The 25,045-nt window shown below is 39.4% G+C and overlaps 1 protein-coding gene and 1 long non-coding RNA gene across 2 annotated transcripts; one reads left to right on the top strand and one right to left on the bottom strand.

Moving 5' to 3' along the window:
• Positions 1–2,682: 2,682 nt before the first annotated feature.
• On the top strand, positions 2,683–19,115 carry LOC114143829 (uncharacterized). The gene is made up of 2 exons (XR_003595334.1): positions 2,683–7,959; positions 18,434–19,115. It is a non-coding gene; the product is annotated as an uncharacterized LOC114143829 (long non-coding RNA).
• stx10 (syntaxin 10) lies at positions 14,250–23,932 on the bottom strand. Its single transcript, XM_028016139.1, has 9 exons — positions 23,781–23,932; positions 23,281–23,356; positions 21,784–21,877; positions 20,913–21,007; positions 20,068–20,130; positions 19,842–19,925; positions 18,327–18,433; positions 17,645–17,739; positions 14,250–16,420 (listed from the first exon to the last, which is right to left on the bottom strand). The coding sequence occupies exons 1-9, from the start codon at positions 23,813–23,815 to the stop codon at positions 16,344–16,346; spliced, it is 726 nt and encodes a 241-aa protein (XP_027871940.1). The 5' UTR covers positions 23,816–23,932; the 3' UTR covers positions 14,250–16,343.
• Positions 23,933–25,045: the final 1,113 nt, after the last annotated feature.

The raw sequence follows: 25,045 nt of genomic DNA, 5'->3' as shown, positions 1-25,045 counted from the left end.
TGTTTAGTATTTTGTGGCATCGATGAGGTCGAGGGTTGTACATTTTCGATGTGTATATTGACAGTTTACAATCTCCTGGCCCCGCTGACTGAAACCCCCAACACCCTGTTACAAAAAATCTTTTTGTTTACATTGTTCTTTTTATTATTATTATTATTATTATTCCCAAGGCTCCTGGGGGTGGACAACAATGCTACAGATTTCAGTCAAAGAAATCTGTTGGCTATGAATACACTGTTATTTTATTTTATGTGGTACAAGTACAATCAGGCTGTGTTTTTGTACGGATCTGAAGCGGAAGATGCATGTTTTTATGTTTATTGTTTTTTTTTTTTAATGTTCAACTCCCCAACCCCACCCCTCTTAAAAACAACCAAATTTTTTAGCTAATGTCCAATTTTTTCCAATGTTTACCACCCATTTAAAAAAGAAAAAAATTTAAAGAAAAATTCCAAATTGTAAATACCGCACGTCTCCAACTCTTTGAGCTCACTAAGCTATTTTGATGTGCATGTGATTGCTTTGCTAAGTATTTCTACGCCTTCAACCTTTTCACATTTTAGTATTAGCAAGGGACGTAAACGAAAGGTGTGTGATTATGAAGGGAAGAAAGCACATGGATTTCAACATTCAAAATAAGTTTTTTTGGTGCTACTTTAGAAATATTTCCAAGGAATTTTGTGACATCTTATCACTAGACCCCTTTCAAAATCTACATACAGAAGAAGAAGAAAAAAAGAACGTAACTAGCTTGATTTAATTTCTTTGGATTTTCAAAATTGCAAATTTGCTGCAATTGCGAAATTGGAAAAGACTGGAGGATTAAATGACATCTTAAGGCAGTCACATCCTCTAGCTTTTATTTAAGGATAATGAGGAAAGGAAAGGAATAGCAGGTAAATACAAAAGCATGCCACACTAATATTAAAATTGTGTTTATTTTTCCTTCCACTTTGCAGTTGTGCACCACTTTATGTGGATCTATCACATGAAATCCTGATGGTACACAAAGATGTTTTTACTTGGAATGTGACCAACGTGAAAAGGTTTAAGGAGTGTGAATACTTTTTGCTAAGCACCGAGTGTGTGAGGTCCTTTATATCTCGCGTTTGAATTGAAATATTCGCAGCTGCGGCGCTAAGAGCGCAGGTTTTCCCTCAGGCGTTTTCTGGCTGCTTGTGTGCTGGGATTGACAGAAGCGCGAATACTTGGCAGGGACTATAGCTCTGTGTGTATATGTAGGGTTGAATGTGTGTGTGTGCTGCTGGGAAGAGAGAGAGAGAGAAAGAGTGGGAAGTCAGACGGCACGTTTTCACACACGCTTGGTCGATTCATTCACTGCTCAGATCTGCACTCTAATACACATCGGGGCGCTGCCCGTCCCATCGGCCGCAGCGCACCAGGGAAACATGGGAATCCAACGAAACGCATCGAAGTGATCAGCCAACGTAGATTTGTTTCTGTGTGCCGAACATGCTGGGAACACTTTGAAAGTTCTTTGTTAGCATTTTGAAAAGAAAGTTGCGGTATTTACTTACTAAAGATGCAACAAAATATAAATGGGAGATCAACCAAAAAAAATACATTGGCATAGAAACAGATGTTTTGGCTGAATATAAGAATTTAAATAAAGGAAGAAAAAGATTTTTTTTCAAAGAAATTAACAAATGACCGTCAGAATTTAAAGCTCGTCTAAATAGTTGTCAGTTAAACCCTGAAAGGGTTTTTTTCCCTTCGTGATTAATTTGCGAAAACCAGTAATAGCTTTTGACTATGCCAACTATTATTTTGGACGTGAAGGGCATTGTGATGTGTCAAATAAACCTCAAGGATCTCTGATCTTTTAGACAGAACGCAAAAGCCAGGGCGACGTTGCCAAAACGCGGGATTTCAACGAGATTTAACCTCAGACCTTCGATGGCCATTTATTACTTAAAAAATAGATATTGCAACAATCAAAACATTTGAAGTTTATGTTCATTTCCATCTCAAAATGACTGTGTCTGCTATATTTTATTATATTTTAAGTAGTTCTTTTGTTTTTTACATAGACCCAAAACCGGTGAAACCTCTCCTTCATGTGAATGTCTGATGAATTCAACACATGACGTTTTCATACGTGTATTTGCCAGTATTAAATCAAATTTTAAAAATGAGACCTATATAATTAAAATGTTACTGCTAAATATTTTTATTTTAAGCTAACTTCTAAAAAATATATTTTAAATATGATAAAATATAAAACTGCTCAGTGGAGTTAAGGTACAAAAAATGTGTGTTTTGACAGATAGTATTCATGAACACGTATGCTGTACTGTTATGTTCAAAACGTAACACTATGATGTTATTAATTTTCCACCAACATGTGCTACTGATAACCTTCACAACACGCATAGATAAATAAGTTCCCCTATTATTGCAGCAGCATGAAAGAAAGAAAAAGAAAAATCCAACCTTTAATTGAGGATAATTAATTCAAAGAGCAAAAAAAGTGTCAAGAAATGTTTTTAGCAAACTCACTTAAAGGCAAGAGAACACGGTATTCAATTAGAGCTGATATCAATCAATCAATCAATCTTTATTTCAGACACAAAAGAGGTCCATAGTAAAACAAAAAAAAAAAAAAACCAAAAAGAAACATGACAGTCACTGAGCCACAAATAAATGATGACGCCAATGTGTGACTGTCTCCATAAAACAGGAAATGGCCACAAGAAAAGACAAACTCGCCAAAGTAAAACTACACCTTCCTACAGAGCAATAATGATAAAGTTTAAAACAACAGGAACGGTGACAATCGATAAGAGCTCAAGTTCATCTCGCACAGTGAGGTTGATGACAGCAGCAGTGCTTTTAACATGATTTTTAAACATATTCAGCAGTAGTACAAACGTTTAGTGTCACTAATCTTCATCCGTACACTAGACATTGAAGGTGCTGTACGTGCGAAAAGACAAACAGCAGCGTAGTGACCTCATATGCATATCTAACATATCCGCCATGTTTATTTATCCAAACTACTTGGCTAGATTGCTGTGACTAAGAACAATAAGCTAGCAAGGTCCATTCCTTTTTCTTATGCTTGTTTCTGTTCAATCCTTTCTTTTAGTTGTTTTAATGGAGCAAATCCTAAGCACCTTATTGCCTGTGTGGCAAAACAAAAAACAACAAGTAAATTGCCTGAAAGTTGACTAGGTAGCTTGTGACCGTCAACAAATCTTTGGGTCTTCCCCACACTTGACAAGAAAGAGATAAGCGAGAAAAAGAATCATCCTGAATCTCCTTGTCAGACTGAATCAGGGTTGTACAAACACAACCCAGAGGTTTTCCTCAGACCAGAACTGACAGTTTCCAGATCAGTGTTAAGAAATAACAAGGTCTTGAACCCAGTGGTTAGAAAATACATTTTTGGTCAAATTATGGGAAAACTTTTTAGACTTTCCATGTATATCACCAGGAGTATATGGGGAACAAACCTGGAATCTGAGGGCACTGTTCACACCAGCCCTGTTTAATCCGCTTCAATCAACTATGTAGTTCATTTGTCTGAAAAAAAACAACAACAAAAAAACGGGTTCATTTGGGGGGATGTGAATGCGTAATCAAACTTTGATGTTGAGCAAAAAAAGCAAACTCTGGTCCGGCTACAAACCGGGTCTTGGTTCAGTTGAAGTGAAACTCTGGTGCGGTTTGAATGCATATGGGAATGCCGAGCGGACCAAAGAACGCTTCAAAAGCAGGAAGCGCACTATAGCACAAGGCATTCTGGGTAAATATAACCAAAAGAAATGTGCTTGCTGGAAAAAAAAACCATATTTGATATACAATAATGATTACCTCAAAATATTAAATGGCTCTCCTATTACAACAAAAAAGTGACATTTGACATTTTCTCCGAATTGGCCAGTTAATTCCCATGAAATTCAATGTAAAGTTTCAGGGAATTTACCTGAAATTTTCTGCCACTTTCCGCCATTTCATTTGTTTTCATATATATTTATGTATTTATATAATGTAATTTTTTTAAATTAATATTTCTCTATGAATAGACCGAGAAGCACAAAACGCACGTGGTACAAGCTAAGCCTGGGCGATAAACCAAAAATGAACCGAGACCGAAATTTATGACAACGGCCGACATCATTTTGCAATTATTGGTATATTCAGTATTTAAAGGAAATGAAAGTGGTTTATGTCTTTTTTGGTTGTGTATACGGTACGCTATGCTCATGTTCCTTTAAGACGCTGCGCTACCTGTACAGTCTAGTCACGTGACTCCACCCCATCTAGTCGCCAAAAAGATGTGAAAGACTGTGAGGTTGAGGAACTTGAGGAAATACGAATTGTTGAAGGTAGAGCTGGTTGAGGAGGAACAGGAACAGATCATTCCCCCCTCAAAAACGCATCAATCATTAGGCAACATTTTGGATTCAGCAAGGACGTTAGAAGTTATTTCAAACTTCTAAACTTGTTCAGTTTGTTTATTGGTTCAATAACAACTAACAGTACAAATCTTTCTTAATTTATTTAGCTGTAGTTTTAACATTCATTAAAATGGCAATAAAAGTAACTGCGAAAAACCGGTCCAGAGGGATTATACTATCAATATAACTGACTGCGAAGTATTTATCACATTCTTTGATTTCGGTGTGGGAGGGGCAGTGTTATTGTCCATTTATCGTTGTTGAGGTGAACTCTCAGTAAATCACGGTACTCATTTTAGGCCTTATTGCTCAGTCATAGCACAATTTACGGCAACCTAGCCGAGTTTGGTACCTGAAGGACGGTACAGATTTGATAAAACATTACAAAGTAGGACAAAATTAATCAGGAGAAGACTTAGGGGAAAACGAGTGCACAATTTATTATTTGCCATTTCTAAATCAGCTGTTTAAATTAAATCCAGTGCTGTGTGTGTAGAAGCTCCTTAAACGGGGGGACGAAATATCTGTGAGGGATGGCGACGGAGGAAGAGGACAGGGCGAGTCTCCCTAGAGAGGAGGGACGAACGAATAGACAGGGAGGAGGTTGAGGTGGTAGGAGCGGGCACGCTTGGATGATTTTGGTATGAATGCATGCATGCATACTGCCTTGTGTGTATAGCCTGTAAGTGTGTGTGTGTGCGGTGCGCGTGAGAGAGGACGAACAAGGTGTGGGTGTGTTTTTAGCGTGCGTATGCATATTAATGTATGGATGTGCTCCTCTCGCTTCCTTCCATCTCCATTTATGGCATGTTAACGTCTGCCTCCTCACGAGGGAGAGCACGCGCAGGGGTGTGTGTGTGTGTGTACGTGCCCGTGCGATCATACGTCCGTGTTCGGTGTGCGTCTCAGATCTATGTGCTGCGTACGTGTGTCTGGCTTCGCGTTGCGACTGCGCATGTCTGCCGCTGTGTGTGGGTGGTTTGGGTGCTTAGCTCTACAAGGTCTGTGTATATATCAGCGTGTGTGTGTGTGTGTGTGTGTGTGAGAGAGAGAGAAAGTGGGTGGTATATGCACAGAGGATGAGATGAGTGGCTGTTTTTTTTTTTCCTCGAACAGAGTGGCATACCTTTTTTTTTACCCACATCTGCAGTATGCGTGTATTATACCCAGCTGGAAAATGTAAAGTAAATTCAAAGTAAAAAAGCAGAGCAAAATCATTAATTTTTTACATTTTAAGCTCTTCGCTAAAACAAGAAGCTTGTCCAGGCCCTGGTCAGGCGTCCTGAAGAAACCTGCAGCCGCAACTTCCTGACAACTCCCTCCCTCTCTCTCCTCTTTGTTTACATCTCTTTCTTTCTTTCTCCATACGTACAATTCTCTCTCTCTCTCTTTCTCTCTCCTCCTTTGTCTGTTCAGCAAACACACACACACGCAAAGGAAGGGAGCTGAACGGCGTCGGTCCCTTGTTGCTTCATTACGCGCGCCATCGTTTTCGTCTCGACTCCATTTTCTTTACAGAATGCAAATCCCTGCCAATATATGTGCATCCTCGTGTGTGTGTGTGTGTGTGGGCGGTCTGTCTACAACAACAGATGGAGCTGCCAAATAGGTTGCTGTCTGTGTGGGAATATGTGTGTGTGTGTGTTTCTGTGAGCTATCTGAATGCAAATCTGAAAAGTCGCCAGGCGTAGGTACGTATAATCAGATGAATCAGAGGTGATTTTTTTATGCTTATTCCACCTCCTAATAATCAGAGTATTGACGAAGGAAGGCACCGAGTGTCCCACGGCGGCCGTGTCCTGACCAATCGCAGGAACGCACAGGGAAGAGACGCAGCCAATCATGAGGTGAATAACAACCAGACTGTTAAAGCAGGTGACCGAGTGGGTTCAGACAATTATTCTAATTATCCTGGATTTGAGCAGAAAGACGAGGAAAAGGTGGCGCTGTGCCGCGCCTCCTCCCGAGGAGGAGATGTTTGTTAAGAATCTCCCAGGACAGATGAGGCATTGCGGCACTCTGCCGTCACATGAGCCAAGCTTCAAACCAGACAAAGACACAAGAGTGAGAGGAGAGAGAAGAGGCTGATGATTCTTTTTTTCCCCCCTTTCTCTCCCTCTCTCTCTTTTTTTTGGTCTGCTGTAGGAAGATAAACACCTCAGTGCTCTTTTGTTAATGCTGCAGGATTTAGTGTGCCGGGAGTAGAAATAATAAAAACCCAGGGATGGACCGATCAATCCACCAGAGATCAAAATCGTCCCAACTTTCCCTCGATCGGCAGGTCGGATCTTGAAAAATCGGAATCTACTTCCTGTTCGTTAAATGCATCCAAACTGAGAAGGTCGACCATTTTCAGTCCATAAATGCATCAATCCCACAGGGTGTACTAAAATAACTGGGGTGCATCGAGTATAAATAGGGACAATCTTAATTCCTCAATCTACTGTTTGGTTCAAAATCAACTACCTCTGTCTATGAACCCTCAGCACATTCTTGTGTTTTACGTTCATTTTGTGGAAAGACAAAAAAAAGGCAGAAACTTTCGAAACGGGAATCAACAACTCAGCAAAAATAATTAATAAATAAAAATCTGTGCAGTTAAAGCCCAGTTGGTGCATCTGCACAAAAAAATTAAAGCGACTCCAAACGGTAAACACAGCTTACAGAAACGAAATTGGTCAATTTTATTTATGTGTCACATTTCAATGACAGTTCACAGTGCTTTACACCATAAAAATATAATACAGTAACCAATTATGAAACAAGCAATAACCACTACATTTAGTCAAACGCCGTCATAAAGCAAAAACACATCAAAAATGTTGATCAGTGTTCCAGACAACTCTAAACAGAAGTGGCATTAGCCTTGATTTAAAGGAATTTCGTGTGTCAGCATTTTGGCAGTTTTCTGGAAGTGTCTTCCAGATTTGTGGTGCATAGAAACTGAAAGCTGCTTCTCCACAAAGCACTACAGATCCATCCATCCAGCAGTTAATTTCCTTTAACTTGTTTGTTTGAATTCTTCTCCCCTCTGTCCTGAAAAGTTCTGCTTGTAAAGATATTTTTTTCCACAGCTGGAAAGACCGTTCAGCCATGTTGGCAGTCACACCTCCCGACTGTGGTCTTTAAATTAAACACCGTGTTTGTTCTTCGTCTGTCGTTGTACGTTAGAAAATGGGGAAAAATTATGAATACGTGACTGAGCTGCAGAGTAGGGAATTATTGCTTTTTTAAAAAATAAAAAAAATCTAGACTTGTTTTTAAAAAATGCATTAGAAGACAATTTAAAAAATTTCCTTGTTCTTATTACTGCGGGAAACTTCCTGAAATGTCCAGTAAACCAGTGTCAGTTTACTTTGGCTCATATTAAAAAGTAGTAATCATGTACACAATTCTTGAGAGAGGTGCATTGTTCACCATAGTCACAGGTGAAAAGAAAGTACACCTCTTTTCACTCCTAGGGTTTTATGCATCAGGATCTGATCTCAACCAGGATCCTCAAATGTGCAAAAAGGAAACACACACACACACACACGTTGGACTGTTGAATAAAATAAGCCAAAACGATCTGGTTTCGAAAGGAGAACGAATCTTTCCAACATTGTTCCAGTCTTTCAAGCTCTACACAAATCCAGATCCAAACAGCCCTCTAAAGGACCTGCAACAACATTTCAGTCAATTTGAGGTTTTGCCTGGGTGACTTCAACATTCTTTTATTTTTCTACATGTGCTATGTTTGGCATCGGCGGACTGACCCACTTTGGGCCAAGTTTTGGCTGTTAGACGGCCCCCATTTGACTCAAGAGTTTTATGATGGACTTGGAGCTCAGGTCTGGTAGCCACAAAGCCAGAACAAACGATCTGCCACCCTGCATGACACGCTGTATGAGCTCTTTGTGCTGGCAGCTCTTCTAGGATCTATTGTATAGACAGAGGGGAGAAGATTTTCACTTGGTAAGAAATTTTTTTTTTTTTACTATTTGGACTAGGGGCATGGGGGAAAAAAAATCAACCTTGATTTCCTTAATTTTGTGAGATTGGCGATTGGCTGATACATGGAAAAACAACATTTTCCACTGACCTTATTTACCTGTATCAGCCAAAATTGGAATCGGCTGGCCAGGTTTTTTTAAAGATCGGTGATGGTCAGAAATCGGTGCACCCCTAGTTTGGACAGTTTGGATTTTTAAGACATTGTACGTAGTTATAAGAATAACCACAATCCTAATTCTCTGATTCATCACCAGAGCCTAACAATACATCAGTAAATGTTGAGTGATTTTAAGGGCTTCAAAAATTGGTGGACTTTTTTTTTCATGATGAAAAGTCATTGTTTGCAGCTTTGATTAAAATATTTGAAAGTTTTATTTGGAAAGAAGCAATAATAAGTATTAGTTTATGTAGCAGAGTAGATGGAAACTACTGTGAGACAAATTGACCTTAGTGCTGTTTTACTGACTGCTCATTGGATTAACATCATCTAGACGCAGACAAGAGAGCAAAGTAAAAGTAAAAGATTTTACATTTTAAAATGGCATTTCAACAAAGAAATATTTCCAAAACTTAAGATAAGTCATGCATCTGTGTTTTATTAGGAAAAAAAATTAATAGGAGTTTGTTGTAACAAACGTTTAGACAGTTTTTGTCTGAACTACAAAATGCGTAGAGATGCACTGGTCAGTTTTTGACTAGCCATCAATTAACGTAAATTAAATTATAATCACAGAATTCAAAATACTCTGTCTCGCCTTCCTGCCATAATCGGCCATTAATTACACATGGTAGAACAAAATGTGACATCACAGTGTTAGAGCAGTTTTTGTTAAATAGGATGTTCCAATTACTTTTAAACCAACAGAAAATAAATATGGAGTTAACATCTTAAACTGTCTTTACATTTCATTTTAGCAATAAGCTTGATTAGTGTGGTTTGCATTACTAAAACTTCTGTGAGTGTGTTAGAGGATTTCCAAAAGGCTGCCAGCATTTCCAAATCCAACATGTTTTCCAACAGAAGAGTTCAGACGGAGCTGTTTTGCTGCTGGTTTAAGTTTTCTCCTGAAAGTCTTGCTCTCTCTTAATTTCCTGCAGCCAGGCTCTACATGTAATAGTACAATTTCTTACATCTGTGCTTCCTCTGAAAAGAAAAAACACTTCACTGATGCAAAAAAAAAATTGTCTTCACTCAGCAACAGCGGTACCACTGAAGATTGTTGTAATCACGTCCTTGCAGCTCTGTGATTTGTGCTCGCTGGGCAGATCCTTTTTTTTTTCTTCTTGTTTCCAATGGTCAGGGTGAATCAAACTGAAAACCGCATCTCTAATAGGAACTTAGGAATTGGATCTCCTAGTGCCATACACTGTTAATCGTGTTGTTTGCCCTTTTGTAGGGAAACTATTTAAAGGCAACGTTCTGTCTCGCGTTTGGGTGGGCCAGAGGGTGTTGTGTGTGTGTGTGTGTTAATGTTAAATTTCATTTAGCTTTTTTTGTCTCAGATTTGAGTCTTTAGTTATTAAGCTATTTTTAAAAGAGATGCTACTAATATTTCATCTTTTAACGCCTGTATGTAGAGTTGCGTAAACGGTTGATACACGGTTAGGTGTAAAATAGTTTAGAAAAAGAGAACCACATATTTTTACATTGAAATTGTATGACTGAGTTGCTGTGGGCATTGATTGTGAGGGGGATATGGGTTGCTGGACCAGATGTTTAGTTTTTACTGTACCGAGGATTTTGTCAGGCAGGGTCAGGGGATGCGCCAACTGAGGAATGGATGGATATAGGAAGACAAAAAGCTGTGAGGCTCACTTCAAGTAAATTCTGCAAGTCTAAATGACTGTTTTAAACCAAATTATGTCATAAATAAACATGTACTCACTCTTAAAAGTATCAATTGACCCAATCCAGTTTACAATAACTGGTTCTTGAATCAGCTTTTTCTCAAAGCATAAGCTACCACTACATGAATGTTTAAAATCCTTCTTTAAACGCCACCTAGTATCAATTGACCCAGGTCCAGTATCAAGGTCCAGGCTTGGAGGAATGAGGGGGGCGGGCTTCAACCACTGCAGCAAACTCACCAGGTGGCGGGAAGAAAGGGATCCCAAAAAGCGGTGAACTATGATTGTAAAAGAGTCGATCACTGTATTCATCCAAGCACCTTAATGGCGGACGCCATAGAGCCTCCGCCGCTATTATCCGACACTACAGGATACCCTCCAAACATGTCCGCCAACAACGCCAAATAGATTGAAAGATACTGACATGAATTACAAAAAATTGTTTAAAAAAAAACAACCCCAAAACAAAAGAGAGCACTCCACTTGTTTGTTTGTCCGACGTCTCCATCCGTTCGTCAGTCTGCATTGGTTAACTCCTGATCTCATCCGGCCCACAGATAGGGGGAAAAAGTGACTTGTAGAGAGTGGGAGAAAAATAATAAAAAATAAAAGCACCTTCTGGGGAGCGCTCAACTTTCCTGTAGAGCCAAAGCCCTCTGCACCTTTATGAGCACGCTCACTGTTGTCACTTCCTATCTGTGGTATATGAATGCTGGCATCTGAAGTGGGACTTTTTGATTGGGGAAGGGGTAAAAAAAAAAGGGTGTAGATTTAATATGAGGAGTCGTTTTCTATGTAAATTCCTTGTTTTTATCATTTTTACTTTTATGTACTATTGCTGTTTATTTGATTTCTTTCCCCTTCTCTCTTCTCTGAAAGATGTTTATTGTTGAAATGATGAAGGATGAACAGTTCAAGTTGTCTCCCCCCAGGTGGGGTGAGGATTGGGGTTCGGGGAGATCGTCCAGATGGGTGGAGTGAAGCAGGTGATGATTTGAACAGGGTTCTCACACAGGACTGGAAATCCGCACAACATGAAGAAAAACCCACCTCCTAATTTCAGCTGACAATTGATTGAAATCTTTGATGATCTGAAGAAATCATGCCATCTTTCAAAAAGTGTAGAAAGCAGTTGCTTTCTACAGATTTAAAAAAAATGGACTCAAAATGAAAAAGTCCAATCCTACCAGCAAGTGTTGAAATCGTGTCTTAATGCAGCTGATAATCATTTGCTGACAGTCACCATTTCTCTATGCAAATATATTCTCAGCCTCAGATTTTTACAAACCCCCCCCCCCAAAAAAAAACAAATGCCCGTCTAAGAGGCACGGAGCTACACTATCCAGTATTCTTTCAATTATAAACAGACATAGATATTGAGTTTTAATAAATTTACAAAACATTTTGACTCCTTTTTATATATACCAAAGCAAAATTTAAACATTCACTCCTTAGTGTCTCAAAACATTTTAGCGGAACTTAAAGGCCACCGCTTAATCTGTTATTTAAAGTGTAAATAGATAACTTTTTAATTTTCTGGATTGAATCCTGTAAAATTACTGTGGCTTCACCGTCAGAAACCTTGTGTGTGCTTTCGACTTACAAATTTGGTAATGAAAAGGTGGAAAGTGTCCAACAAAGACATGCTTTCAACCCTTGATCCCAGTGTAACTTACAGAAACAATGGGTGGATTTTTTTTTCTCCTGTGTGGGAACCTGTTTGAAAACCACAAGGAACGTCAGTGACGGCGTGATCACGTGTGTATAAAAAGACAAAAACAAATCTTGACTTGAAAACTGACAAGAGCAGGAAGGAAACGCAAGACCTTCTTGAATCAAGATGGCAATACTTAGGCGACGTCTTTAGAGCTTATCCCTCCCTCTCTGTCCTTCTCACCGTCACGGCCTTTTTCTCCCAACGTCCTCAGCGGTTCTGCTTTGACCACCTTCACCCGCCTTGTGGGACTCCGAAAATCTTCACAACTTCCTTCTGTTTTCTTCTTCTCTGTGGTCTTTTTAAATCCACGTCTGTTTACTTTGCTTTTTTCCCCCCGACATCCCCGCACACCAGAGACAAAACACATACTTCTATATATAAAGCTCTATACACTGTATATGTACACATAAAAAAAAAACGGGAAAACCTCTGAGATGCAGACGCTCTCCCACGCACCTGCACACCGTCAGGATATGTGTGTGCGTCTTTGTGTCGCTGATGCAGTTTTAAGACAAAAAAAAAAAAAATCACCAGTTTACCTCTGGAGCTCTCAGCCATAGCAGACTTTTATCTCAGCTCTGCAAGCAGCTTTCTGGACTGCTGTGGCTGCCGTTACAAAGCAGGTTAATATACATATATATGCGGACATACAGGTATATATGTATAAAAAATGTTGGTTTGTTTTGAGGATCAAAACGGCCATTTTGAACACACACAGTGCAGGGCTTTTACAGAAACGGGAAGCAAGCTGAGAGTTCATGGCAACTGTCTTACCTCAGAATCATACTTACAGAGCCGGGGAAGGGGCGGGGCTTGCACAGGACCATCAACAACCATTTTTGAAAAAAGACAAAAAGAAAGAAAGAAAGAAAACCACCTCTTGATTGTCTCTGGTGTTGTTGGGCGAAGATAGCTTACAGAACGTCTTCTTTTCTCAGTTTCTGGTATAAATATATAAATATATGAACTGTACATTGCAAAATAGAAGCACTATCAAAGTTTGATTGTTAGGTGTGCACTCGCAGCATGAGGTATTATTCTTTATTACTATTCATAACTCGAATAAATGAAAAGGTGAAAACAGATTTTTGAAGGTTTGGAAGAAAAGAAAACCCCTAAAAACACAAAATAATGCAGTAGCATCCATCAATGTCAAAGAATATACCCACCCTTCACCCCCACTCCACACAAACACACCCAAGACCTCCTACCCTCTGTGCCGCCTCCTCCATGCAAGCCGATTGTTCCTTACACCCCGAACTGCCCCGTGTCCACGCCAGTTTTCCCCTCGTGTTCAAAGTGCCAATAAACTTTGTGAATTCCTAACTGTGACCCAGAAATAAAGATGATTGCACATTAACTACTTTAAAGAGGAAAAGAAACCAGACTGATGATTAAAAATGAGGAAAAATATGGATATCCTAATAAAAGATTTGTAATAAAACAAGACTGAACTGAACTGCTGAGTTGTGTCTTTCTGTTTTTGTGTCAGTTTTTCTCCTGGTTGAGTTCATTCCCAGTTGACCAGTGAAGGGTAACCAGGACCCAAAAATGGTTTATGCTGCAAAATTCCTTCTGTGTCAACCTATAATTTTTATAGATATGAGGGTGTGAAAGGATAGAAAATGTGAAAAGCTTTTTGTTGGTTGGACTGTGATATTTGTAAGACCTTTATACGTTAAACTTTTAGATGACAGTGGCAGAAACCATTGACACGATTCTTGTTGGGGCTAAAGAATGTGAAGGAGCCTGGTTGACCTTTTGACGGCTTTCCTTTAAACATCTCACAATATCTTCAAAATAATATTTAAAAGAGTGACTTCAAAGGGGGTGAATATTTATGCACTTATTTTATGCTAAATGTCATTTTGTAGAAATAATTTTTTACTTTAATCATTAAAAGGGTAAAAAAAAAAAAAGCCAAATTTTGTTCATCATGAACAATTTGTAAAAGCAATAAAAAAAAAACGGGTGAAGCATCCAAAGGGGTGAATACTTTTTATAGACACTTTAAATACTCCAGCCTCAGGACAGCAGCCATGTTATTTTCAGAACTACTCATGCTTCGTCCAGACACAGGGGACCCGCACTCTGTTCATTCCAGCTAAAGCAAATGCAATTTCACACGACGGTTCAGCTCTCTAGAGAAGGATGTGACGAAGACTCGATTTTGATAAGTGCCTCTCAATTAAAACTCACTCGCACGGCGTCTTCCAGCAAGCAAAAGCTTTTTACATATATATTAACAAAAAAGAGATCACAGTAGGAACCGAGACTCAAAATACTGTATTCATTCAAACATACAGGTCAGTCAGTGTACAAGGTTGTTCTAAATGAATTTGGTTGCTTCATGGAGAACAAATTGGACGACACAAATTACACCAAGAAGATGCAATCAGACAATGTTCAGGGATTTTTACCGGATCAGACCAGAAACTGCCAACATGTAAAAAAAAAAGCCAGCTAAGGACCATGAACAGCGACAAAAAAAGAAAAAGAAAGAAAAATCATTTTGCTTATGGGCACAAAAACTACTTCATTGTCTCGTCAATATGTCATAGTTTTACAAAAACAAAAGCTTGTTTGCAGCTGTCTTGTAGGTAGATGAATCCTGATGGCTGGCAATTGTTCAAGACTTTTAATGGCAGTTTTTTAACCACACACCACTCATAAGAATCCAAAATAACTAAATAAACCGTTTCAATTTTAATTAAGTTTAAAGTAACCTATTAAAGCAGGACTAAAGCCAATCTTCAGTTTTCTCCATCACATTTTATCTACTACACTGAATCGAGTGAAGGCAAATTTGATAAAAACAAAGAACTTGATACTTTAAATACAAGTGTTTCTCAGTGTATTATGCAGTCAAATTAGATGCTTGTGGGTACTGAAATATGTGCCTCAAGTTCTGTTAAAAAGAAAATATTACAGACACTTTAATGGTTACTGACATCCAGTTGACCCCAACAGATCTTACAGGTGACACTGAAGTGCAAAACATGTTTTGAGGAATTTTACAAATAATATTTTTTGTTCGTTTCTTTCCACTGAACATGTAAAAAGCATACATTAGGAGACATAAAAGCACCAAGAGGACTAAATCTGACTTGGCTCTGGCAGTGGGAAGGCTTTTATTATCAAGCCAAAACTTCATAGAGAATAATGTATCCTGACCCAGTTGTGGACAAATGGTATGCAAGTTTGTTTTTCCTCAGAACACAGACCCCAACAATTTCAGATTAAGACATTTGGATTTGAGTTAAAAACAAAAATTTAACCTACAGAACACAGCACAGGAAAATGAATTTACTTTCAAAACACACACAACATACACGCGCATTGTGGTTAGGGTACAGCACTTCAGCACGCCTTAGTGTCGCCTGAACAGACAAAACAACAAAACCCCTCAGCATCCAGCAGAGGGCGCTGTGAGCCTAACTCAGGCCCGCACAAAGAAGCATCTTGCCCAGCAACCATTTCTCTCCGCAATTAGCAGACGCTTTTAAATAAAAGAGGCGAACCCATTCGCTCCGAGCCAAGGCCGTCTCTCATCAGCCAGCGAGAGTAACGAAGCCCCGGCCAATCGCGCGAGTTAACGTCTGACGGCGTTGCGGAGGCGCGTGGCGGCAGCCCCCGCTTCACCCGGCCTCTTTCAGGGCGGGAAATAAAACGGTTTTCTGCAGGAATCCGTTCGTTTCCACACCAAACCTGAAGTGCATCTCTCTCTCTCCTTTTTGTTTTGTTTTTTTTTTTAAATCAGTGTTTTCAGTTATGCTTTCCTCTTCGACAAGACGTGGCTGTGACCGAAGCTGCCCCAGGCCCGGTAGCTTAACTGATCATTTGCAGATAACTTGTCATTCTAATTAGCAGGTAGGCACATGAACATGACGCAGGGTTCAAAAATAGTATAAAAATATATTTAAGGCAACAGCCCGCCACTCTTTGTGTTGGGTTAAAACACCAAGAGACAGATTGTAATGAATTTAATACTTAAAACATTTTACCAAAGTACCTCCATGAGTGTCTCCGTTCTCAGTGACTGCTCTACATAATCTCCAGAAGCATGAAAATGTGCGGATTTGTGTTTTTAGCCCAACACTTAGCATCAATAATCGCGACGCACAAATATGAAAAACATAACACCTCCAGCGTTCTCTCGAAGTTCTTCTTCTTTCCACCAGATCCGTTTAAAAGCAGATCTGAGAATTGCGTCCTAACCTTTCAGTGCAGCTCGCAGTTTTCTCCTCGGTGTGAGTAAAAGGAGTGATTTTAGGAGGGAAAGGAAGAGGAGTCATTCTTCTTTCCATCATTTTCTGTCCATTCATCCTGACAGGCGAACATCGTCAAGAGGTCAAAGGTCTTCAGAGAGCAAAGAAGAGGATGAGGACGACAATCATGATGGCGACCAGTACGCCGATGGCGCACCACTGTCTCCGACCTGGAGGGGGCAGCAGAGGGGAAAAAAACTATTGCTATAGTCTGCTGGATTTTGCTTTCCTCATGGTTTCAATGTGGTCTAGAAAAGTATAGAATTAAATCGGACTTTTTTTTCCTGGTCTGATTTGCCATGGAAAAAATAAATGTAACATATTTATATTCCCACCTTTTATTCCCATCTCAATGTGTAAAGGTTTGTGTATTTCCTTCCTTTCTTCCTGAAGGAAACCTTTATGTCTTGGTTCCTCTTTCCTTTTGTTGAGCCCTTTCTTTCTCTCCTTGTTTCTCTCTTTCCTTCAAATCTTTCCTCCCTTCTTTCCCTGCTCTCCCGCCCTCCCCCCTTGTCTTCCCTTTTTATCCTCGTGTCCGTCCTCCTTTCTATCCTTCCTAGTGTCATTTCCTCCTTTATGTCCTTCCTAGCTTTTCTTAATTCCCAGCTTCTGTTCCTCCTTCCTGCCTTCTTTCACAATCCCTTCATTTCTTCCTTGTGTCCTTGCTTCCTTCTTTCTTTCTAATGCCATTCTCCAATCCTTCCTTCCATCCTGCCTTCTTTCATTCTAATACTGTTCACTACCTACCTTCATTCTTTCTTTCTAGTGACATTCACCAATCCTTCCGTCTTTCTAGTGTTGTCTATCCGTCCTTCCTTATGTCTTCAATTGTGTACTCCTTTTCATCAATTTCATCCTCATCTTTCTCGTCATTCCTTCCTACCTTGTCTTTGCCTAATCCCTTCCTTTTTTCTGCCCTCCTTCTTGTCCTTTCTCAAGTCCTTCCTTGTTTGTGTCCTCCCCTTTATATTTTGTTTTCCCTTGATTCCCTCATTTGTTCAGTGTGTCCTTTCTTTTTTATGCCCTTCCTTTTTTCCATCCGTCACTGTGTCATTCCTCCTGGCCTGTCGTTTGTTCTTTCATCCTTCTGTCCCTTTTTAACTTTCTTTTCTTGTATCCTCCCTCTCTCCCTTCCCTCCTTTATGCCATCTTTCAGTATTTTGAGGTTCCTTATGTAGAGTCAGCTTAATTCAGTACTTTGCCATAATTTCGTAGAAAATCTTTGTATTTAAATATTAAAAAATGTGTGGTTTGAGTCTGGAAAAGCACGATAGGAACTACTTGAAGATCAACCTCGAGTCTCGAGGGACAGAGTCAAACGCCGTAAAATAGATTGTTTTGGGAGAACGGCTTCCCGAACCCCAAGAAGACGGCCGGTAGATGTGTTTGCTTACTGCTGGTCATGTGAGAAACCTTCTCCAGCTTCTTCAGGACCGAATCCATGCGGGATGACGTCTGGTCCATCTCATCTCCAAAATCCCCCAACATGCTAAAACAAAAGGAGACCAGATAAACAAACTAAACCGAATGATGTCAAAACACAAATATGTGAAAGGAGCCAGCACAGAAATCTGGTTGTGAGCAGAATTGAGCAAACTTAATCCGACTGGTTGGAAACTAAGAACTTATTTTCTTATATGCTAACAGATTGTGTTGCATCAACACCCATTGTGGAAGTTATTACAGCTCACCTGCTACTTCATGTTTGATCAATCATGTTGGGGTAGAAAACATTAGCAATGTCCAAGAATTCACCTCTGCTCCTGATACGAATAATTAACTATCGATCACAACCATAAGGCTGCTTCATTAAAATAAATTTTAAAAATTATTCATCTGTTTTTACCAGTTTATAACAATGGACAGAATCTTTAATGCATACACCTAATCTGGAGCTTTCCTTTTGCAGGTACTCCAATTTAAATATACCAAAAACAAGAAACAATCTTTAGATTTTCCTAGCTGGATCACATTGAAGCTGGTTATTTGGTTAAAGTTAATTTACAGTAAAATTCAACAAATTCTTGAGAAAGTGGAAACCATCCAGATGAGCAGCATTCTGCAGTCAGGACTCACACGGCCTGCTCGTCGAGCTCGTCTCCGATACGTCCAGACATGTCTTTGAGCACTCTGATGCTTCCCGACACCAACTCCAGCTGCTCATCCTGCTCCTGTATGATCAGCTACACACACACACACACACACACACACACACGTTTCAGTCTCACCACTGACTAACATCCGCTTCCAGGATGTTTACTTTAGCAACCTTCTACAGTCGCCTATCCCCAAACTCCCGCACATAACTGTGAACTAAGAGCTCATCATAAAGTGATGTAGGTATTTTATTCAAATCTTTTTCTTTGTCCCTGAAAGAAATAGCAATACAAGTTCTGATTCACCTCAGAAACTACACTCACTGCGTAAAGGACGAGCGGCATTTCTTTCTAATTCATCTCTGACTTTACTACAGGCTTACAGGAAGTGTAATGATGACACACTTGAATTGTTGAACACCTCTGTCAACCCACACCACAAGAAGTACCAAAAAAAACCCCCATCTAATTCAGTCTGACGCTGAAAGGAATCCTTCGCTTCATTCACAGCGTGAAAGCAGAAGCAGATCTTTAACCCGCAGAGTTAGTCCCACGTCGTTTACTTATCTTTTTCTCCCTCTGTGTGATACTTTTGATAACATCTCTTAGAAATAAAAAAAAGAAAAGAAAAACATCAAAAATATGAATCAGGAAGGGTTGGTTTTCTTTTAAGTTGGGTTAACTTTTGTATAAAATACTGTAAATACTGTTACATAAAGAGTTCACAAATCTCCTTAAGTTTCACATGTAATGGCACAGAAATTGATTTAAAAAAATCATAAAATGAAAAGTATGGTGATATTTTTTATAGAACCTCAGAATGACCGTATCTGTGAGATAAAGGTGGGCGAATCGATCCACAATATCTAGAATATTGATACCCATTTGGCATCAGTATGGGAAGGTTGATGCATCGGTTTCACATTTCCTCTTGAAATTCTATTTTTGTCGTTTTTCAAACTCTGCCTCCAAAAATATTTTATTTTGATAATTGATAAATACTGATAAATGATCATTTTTTTGCACTTTTGGGAAAAAAATGGGTAACACTTTATTTGACGGGTTGTGAATAAGGCTGTCAGGACGCCGTCATGATCATGAATAAGTCTTCATGAATATTTATGACTGTTGTCATAAAGTGTCATTCGGTAAATCATGACACTTTTAATACATAGTTGACATTATTTAAAATATCTTTGTTATGACAACTTGACATTGACCAAGAAATCATGATCTGACAAATTTGTTATAAAAGTATCACTGATTAAACCTTAAACATTATGTAGCTTTATGTTACTAAAGCTAAAGTTTAAACAAATAGTTGATTCTTTTATGTCCAATGTGCACTTTCCACAAATGTTTTAAGTTATAGAAACGTCGACTTGATAAAAACTTTAACCCTCCGTTCTCTGCTCTGCATCTAATTCTTCCTTCAAATATTCCCTTCTACTCGCCCTTCACGTTGCCTGCGCCTCCATTCAGCCTCTTCCTTTACCTGCTGCTGCTCCTGCTGCTCCTGAATGTACCTGGAGTTGGCCGACACCAGGTGAGCCTCCAGTCCAGTCGAGCGGTCCTGTTCCTTTAAAGCCAGCAGGCCCAGAACAAACGCAGGTAAGATCCAAATACGCAAAAATAACACAGGAGAGAAACAAAGCTGCGTCGTTCTTAACAATCCACGGAGAAATCTGTGGATTGTTTGGTCTTTTAAAGGAAGCGCTGACCTGTCTGTTCTTCTTCTCTGCCCGTTCCACAGCGGACGGGCTGGACAGTTCATCTTTCATCTCCTGCAAGGAAACATTTTTCCATTATTCCACGAATAGCAACACAGCAATCATTTTAAGAGTTTGCCTCAGTTCAAAAGTTTTGTTCATGAGAGTTTTCTCTCTGTTGTCCCAGTAAAACCAGTACTAAGCTCCTCTCTGAAAGTTGTCTCCTTTGTCTCAAATGACTTTGTCCTCCTCAGATCTATTTTAGAAATGGTTGCTCTACTTTTGAGTGGTTGTCAAAGCTGAATCACATTTTCTTTTCTTTATTTAGGTAAAGAGTTCCTCAACAGATGTGAAAACAAATAAAGTGACGTGTATCGAGAACTCGGGGCTGCTTACAGTAAAAACACAAAAGTGCTGTACAGCTCAAGTCAGTGTGTTTTATTGGCAATACTTAAAAATTACAAAAAAAATTGCAGCTGGTGCAGTTCTCTTTTTTGGTCATGGCGACCCCATCGAAGGTGATCGTCTGCTTTGAAAGTAGCCACACATTTGACCAAGAGACGACGTTTGCACACACATGTAAAAATAAAGACATTTACATAACATCTAAACAATAACATCTAAAAATAAGTGTATTTTCAACGTACTAAACTCCAGGGTTTCTACAAGTTCTCCAGATAGTTTCCTGCCCTTTTAAGCTAACTTTTGATGGATAAGTACTAGACTTTATTTAATAATTTATCACTCTTTGAACAAGAAACGTATGGGTGGATAAATGAGGACACACAAATCTCACTAACATCTATTCAAATGGGGCTGCAGAGGTTCTACAGACAAATTTGTAGCGATGAAGTTACCTGAACCGACTTCCTGGTGCGCTCCACAAAGTCTCTCCTCTCCTGAAGTTCATTGTCGCCCAGCCGGAACTTCCCGGGATTTGACTCCACAATGCCTGAACCAGTTAAGGACCTATCAAAAATGCCTGAAAAAGTTTACATTTCGACATATTACATTAAGCCTTCCTTTTGTTTCAAAAATGCTCGAGAAAGTTGTTTCTCAAGCAATTATGCTCCAATAAGCATAACTTTTAAGAACAATATCAGTCTGGTGAACCAGACTGATTCAGAAACCAGTCATACTCCTCATGGCTGGTTTTCCTCATACATTTCAGGCTTAACTCAGTTCATCCAGTTTAAATTCCATTTTTCAGTTTGTTTCCAGTCTCTGGAGGTGTGCCCCAGGATTCCCTATTAGGGTCCCTTTAATTCATTATCTACCAAGACCCCTGTTGGCCACATATTCTTCAAATATTTTATTGGCAGGCAGATGACACCTAACTCTACTTACCCACCTACCTCACAGCCGAAAACACACCACTTCACACTGGAATTTTCCATTTTAACTGAATAATTGTTTGTTGATTCTGTTTCTATTATTTTTGGATATTTTTTGTCTGCTTTTGACAAGTGAGGGTGAGTTTTTTTGAGGTGCGTCCTCGAATAAAATGATTATTTTTTATATAAGAGACGACCTACTCCTGAGAATCTATAGCAGCTGACATAATTGGTTTAATTTAAACACATATATAAAGCAGAAAGACTATTATATCTGTTTAAAAAATAAATAAACTACATGTTTACATATAACATTTGTGAGTACCTCATAATATGTTTCCCCATGTCTAGTAGTATATCTAGTAATGTGCGAGGTTCTGGATTTAAAGGATACTGATGGTTTCACTGAGGTCCTCCAGGTCCCAATCGATGGCCCTCAGACAGTTCCTCAGCTCATTGGCGCTCCAGTCCAGCTCATCTCGGCTTACCTGAGACCACCGACACCAATGCTCACCAACCAAACGGCTACACAATGTTTTAAAACTCTGAATTTCTGGTGCAACTGCGACAGATACTACAGGTTCCTCTAAAAGACAAAGAAAACTGATGAAAAACGCAACCAGATTTTTTTTAAAACGGGTCACCATTTTCTCATTTTGTCCTTTTTAAAAAAAAAATAATAATACATTCTTCTATGTATTTTGCAACGGTTTAATGCCATGAATGAACACAAAGTCACGCACAAGTATGAAATAGAGAGGAAAATGACACCTGATTCCAACACGACATTTTTTTAACACAAAGAAAAAGGTGAAGGTGTGTTGTGCGTTTGTATTAAATCTTTTCTACATTGACAACCCTAAATTAAATTCAATGCAACCCATCATTGTTTCATGAATGTAGAGCAGGACCAAAGAGCAGAGAGTGAAAGAGAACATTTGAACCATCGCTTCTGACAATCATAATGGGCATGCCTCCAACACCTCTCTGCCCAGCTATTCAATACAACTATGTGCTTGTTTGGGTCAGACCAAAAGTTAACTTTTGTTTTCTCTCGTTTGGTGCAGTTTGCTTTCACACTGTGCTTTTTTTTTCTTTTTTACAAGTGGACAACAATTTGTAAAATCATAGACCTGAAAAAAATCAAACACAGAAGTCCAGCTTGCTGCATTTGGGTCCTGGTATTACAACTGCGACACCATTTTGAATCTCATGAGTGGCTCATTAAGCACATTTTTTGCATCGGGATATTTCTAATTTCGGTAAATGCGCGTTTCTAACAGACACACAACACGCAGGCAGAAAATGCCGGATCAGGAACAATTTCAGCACATACAGCAGTAGCGCTAGCGACACTGAAGGCCTTGTTATTACCATAATGCCCAGCAACGGTGGCTCGTGAAGTCCAAATAGATGTATATTTCCCACAATTGGTTCAGAGGGCGGCCTGTGTTTACACCGGAGGCAAACCACACCACAATTTGTTTGGAATCAGACTGAGACTAAGTCAAAAAGCATGTGTTGGTCCAATTGCATGGTCCACAGAAGAATTCGCTGGAGTGTATTCACACCTGCACCAAAGGTCCAGACCGACAGTCCATTTAAAGTGAACCGAGTGTGTCAGGTGTGAATACACTCTTAAACAGGAATGGCAAACGCAAATGAGGTGGATTAGCAGTGCTGGTGTCGACCTGGACATGTTACTGTGGAATATCGTCCTGGCTGCCCCCATAGTGAGCTGTTAGCATGTCACGACAAGTCATGAATCTGTCATACAGCAACAGTCTTTGGTCAGAGGCTTCTTCAGAGTGGTTGCAAGACTGACTGCTGTCAGAGACCCTTCCTGCTTACAACATGACCATTCACAACTACTCTCTCAAGAACAGCTCACCTGTGTCCCCTCCTGTAACAGTTCTTCCCATCGATCAAACAGACCCCGAGCGCGAGACAGGGCCTTCTGCACCTCCCTGGAAACCAAAGACACACATGACACAAGCGTTACAATGCGGAACATAGGTGGTTAACTGCACCCTCCATAGACACTTGGCTGCGCCTCCAGTTACAAAAAAAAATCACTTCACCACACTCACTCGCAGCAGCCAGGGTAATTACATTTCAAGCCAAGTAAAACAAAAACGAACCACGTTATGTTAAGCGTGTCTTTTAATAACATTCGCAAGCATAAGCACATAAACTATCCCTGCGCCACTGTGTGTGTGTGTGTACAAGCTAGCTAGTTACAGCTAGCTCCGTGCTAATTCTTCTGACATAACTTCCGTAAAAGTACCCCGAAGAGTCATTGTGCGGATTATTATTAGTAATAGTTTGCATTTATAAGTAAACGTCTTCACGAAAAACAGCTTTTCGGTTTCTTTTTTGCTTATTTCTCACCCCTTTACGACGAAAAACGGGTCCTCTATCGACATTGCTTCCTTCCTCTGTGAGCCTAGCGCATGCGCACGGCTGAGGCACAAGCAGACGTCCGCCCCCCTCTCCTGACACGTACATGTAAATTAAACGCACCTACGTAACACAATGACATCTGGTGCTGGTTCACTAAAGTTTATCCTCCCTTTAGATATTACCAAACTCCGGGAAAACAGGCATGAAGGGGGAAAAAAATCGGTAAAACCGGGAAATAAAATTCAGAAATGAGTTAGTTAAAATGTTTACACATGAAATACAACATAAATAGGCAACTAAATGGCTGCCAGTAGTCAGTACGCAGCCTTTGTTTTTTAAAGATAAAGTTGTTTTTCTCTCTTTTTTTATTTTGAATGTGTTTATTGCAGAACCCTAAAACATAGAATATGACAATATTAGTATTGAAATGTACATTTAATTTATTTCATTTTTATTTTTTACAGAATCTGGACAGTTTAATTTTCGTTGTCCTTTTCCTTTTGGCTGCTCATCACAGCCTCTGATCACCAGCCTCGATTTTCAGAAATTTCAGTCTCTAGACAAGCAAAGTTGATGTTCACATCACCCATCAGATTTTTATTTGTGAATAATTCAAAAACATATTTTCCCCTCGTCTTTGACATACACATTACTCTGAGTTGGTCTGTGGCATAAAATCTCACTTAAAAACATCAACTGAGCCAATGGGGAAAATGTGAGTGAAAAAAATAAAAAGGTTTTAATACAGTGCATATCAGTTTACAATACATTGGGAGGAAGAAATATGCCATGCTCAGCAAATCCTCCAAATCCCCATCTGCATGTTTCTCACCGCACTTCTTCGCATCCTGTCCCACCCATTGTCTTTGTTCCTGTGGTTTATTCTTTCAAATCCAACCCAAGCTGTCCCCAATTCCTTCCTCCTGTCTTCATCCTGTTTCCTCCTCTTCCATCCCAACACCCTGTAACAAAAGCTGCAGCTATGAACAGTCATTACGTCTTAAACAACAAAATAAAAGAAGTCGGAATTGCCTTTCTTAAGCTACTGTTTAGAAATATTCCCTTTTATAATTCTGGTTTGTTACTTTAGTACCGCCATCATAACAACATAAGATTATTTATTGTTTTTTTTTTTTATGATTTTGCACGTCAGGTTAAAAAACAAACAAACCAACAACAACAACAAAAAAATGACGCATTGTAACATTACAAAATTGTGCAACGAAAAACTCTACTCTCAGGCAAGTCTTTAG

The sequence above is a fragment of the Xiphophorus couchianus genome, chromosome 5, assembly GCF_001444195.1.
Source record: "Xiphophorus couchianus chromosome 5, X_couchianus-1.0, whole genome shotgun sequence".
Classification (NCBI taxonomy): domain Eukaryota; kingdom Metazoa; phylum Chordata; class Actinopteri; order Cyprinodontiformes; family Poeciliidae; genus Xiphophorus; species Xiphophorus couchianus.
This window is presented reverse-complemented; position numbering and strand designations above follow the sequence as displayed.

Excerpts from the sequence above, each read along its gene's own strand:
- stx10 (XM_028016139.1), bottom strand. The coding sequence starts at position 23,815 with ATGTCGATAGAGGACCCGTTTTTCGTCGTAAAGGG. Across the intron at positions 20,131-20,912 it reads GCACCAGGAAGTCGGTTCAG|GAGATGAAAGATGAACTGTC; the intron begins GTAACTTCATCG and ends GTTTCCTTGCAG. Across the intron at positions 17,740-18,326 it reads GAGCTCGACGAGCAGGCCGT|CATGTTGGGGGATTTTGGAG; the intron begins GTGAGTCCTGAC and ends CTTTTGTTTTAG.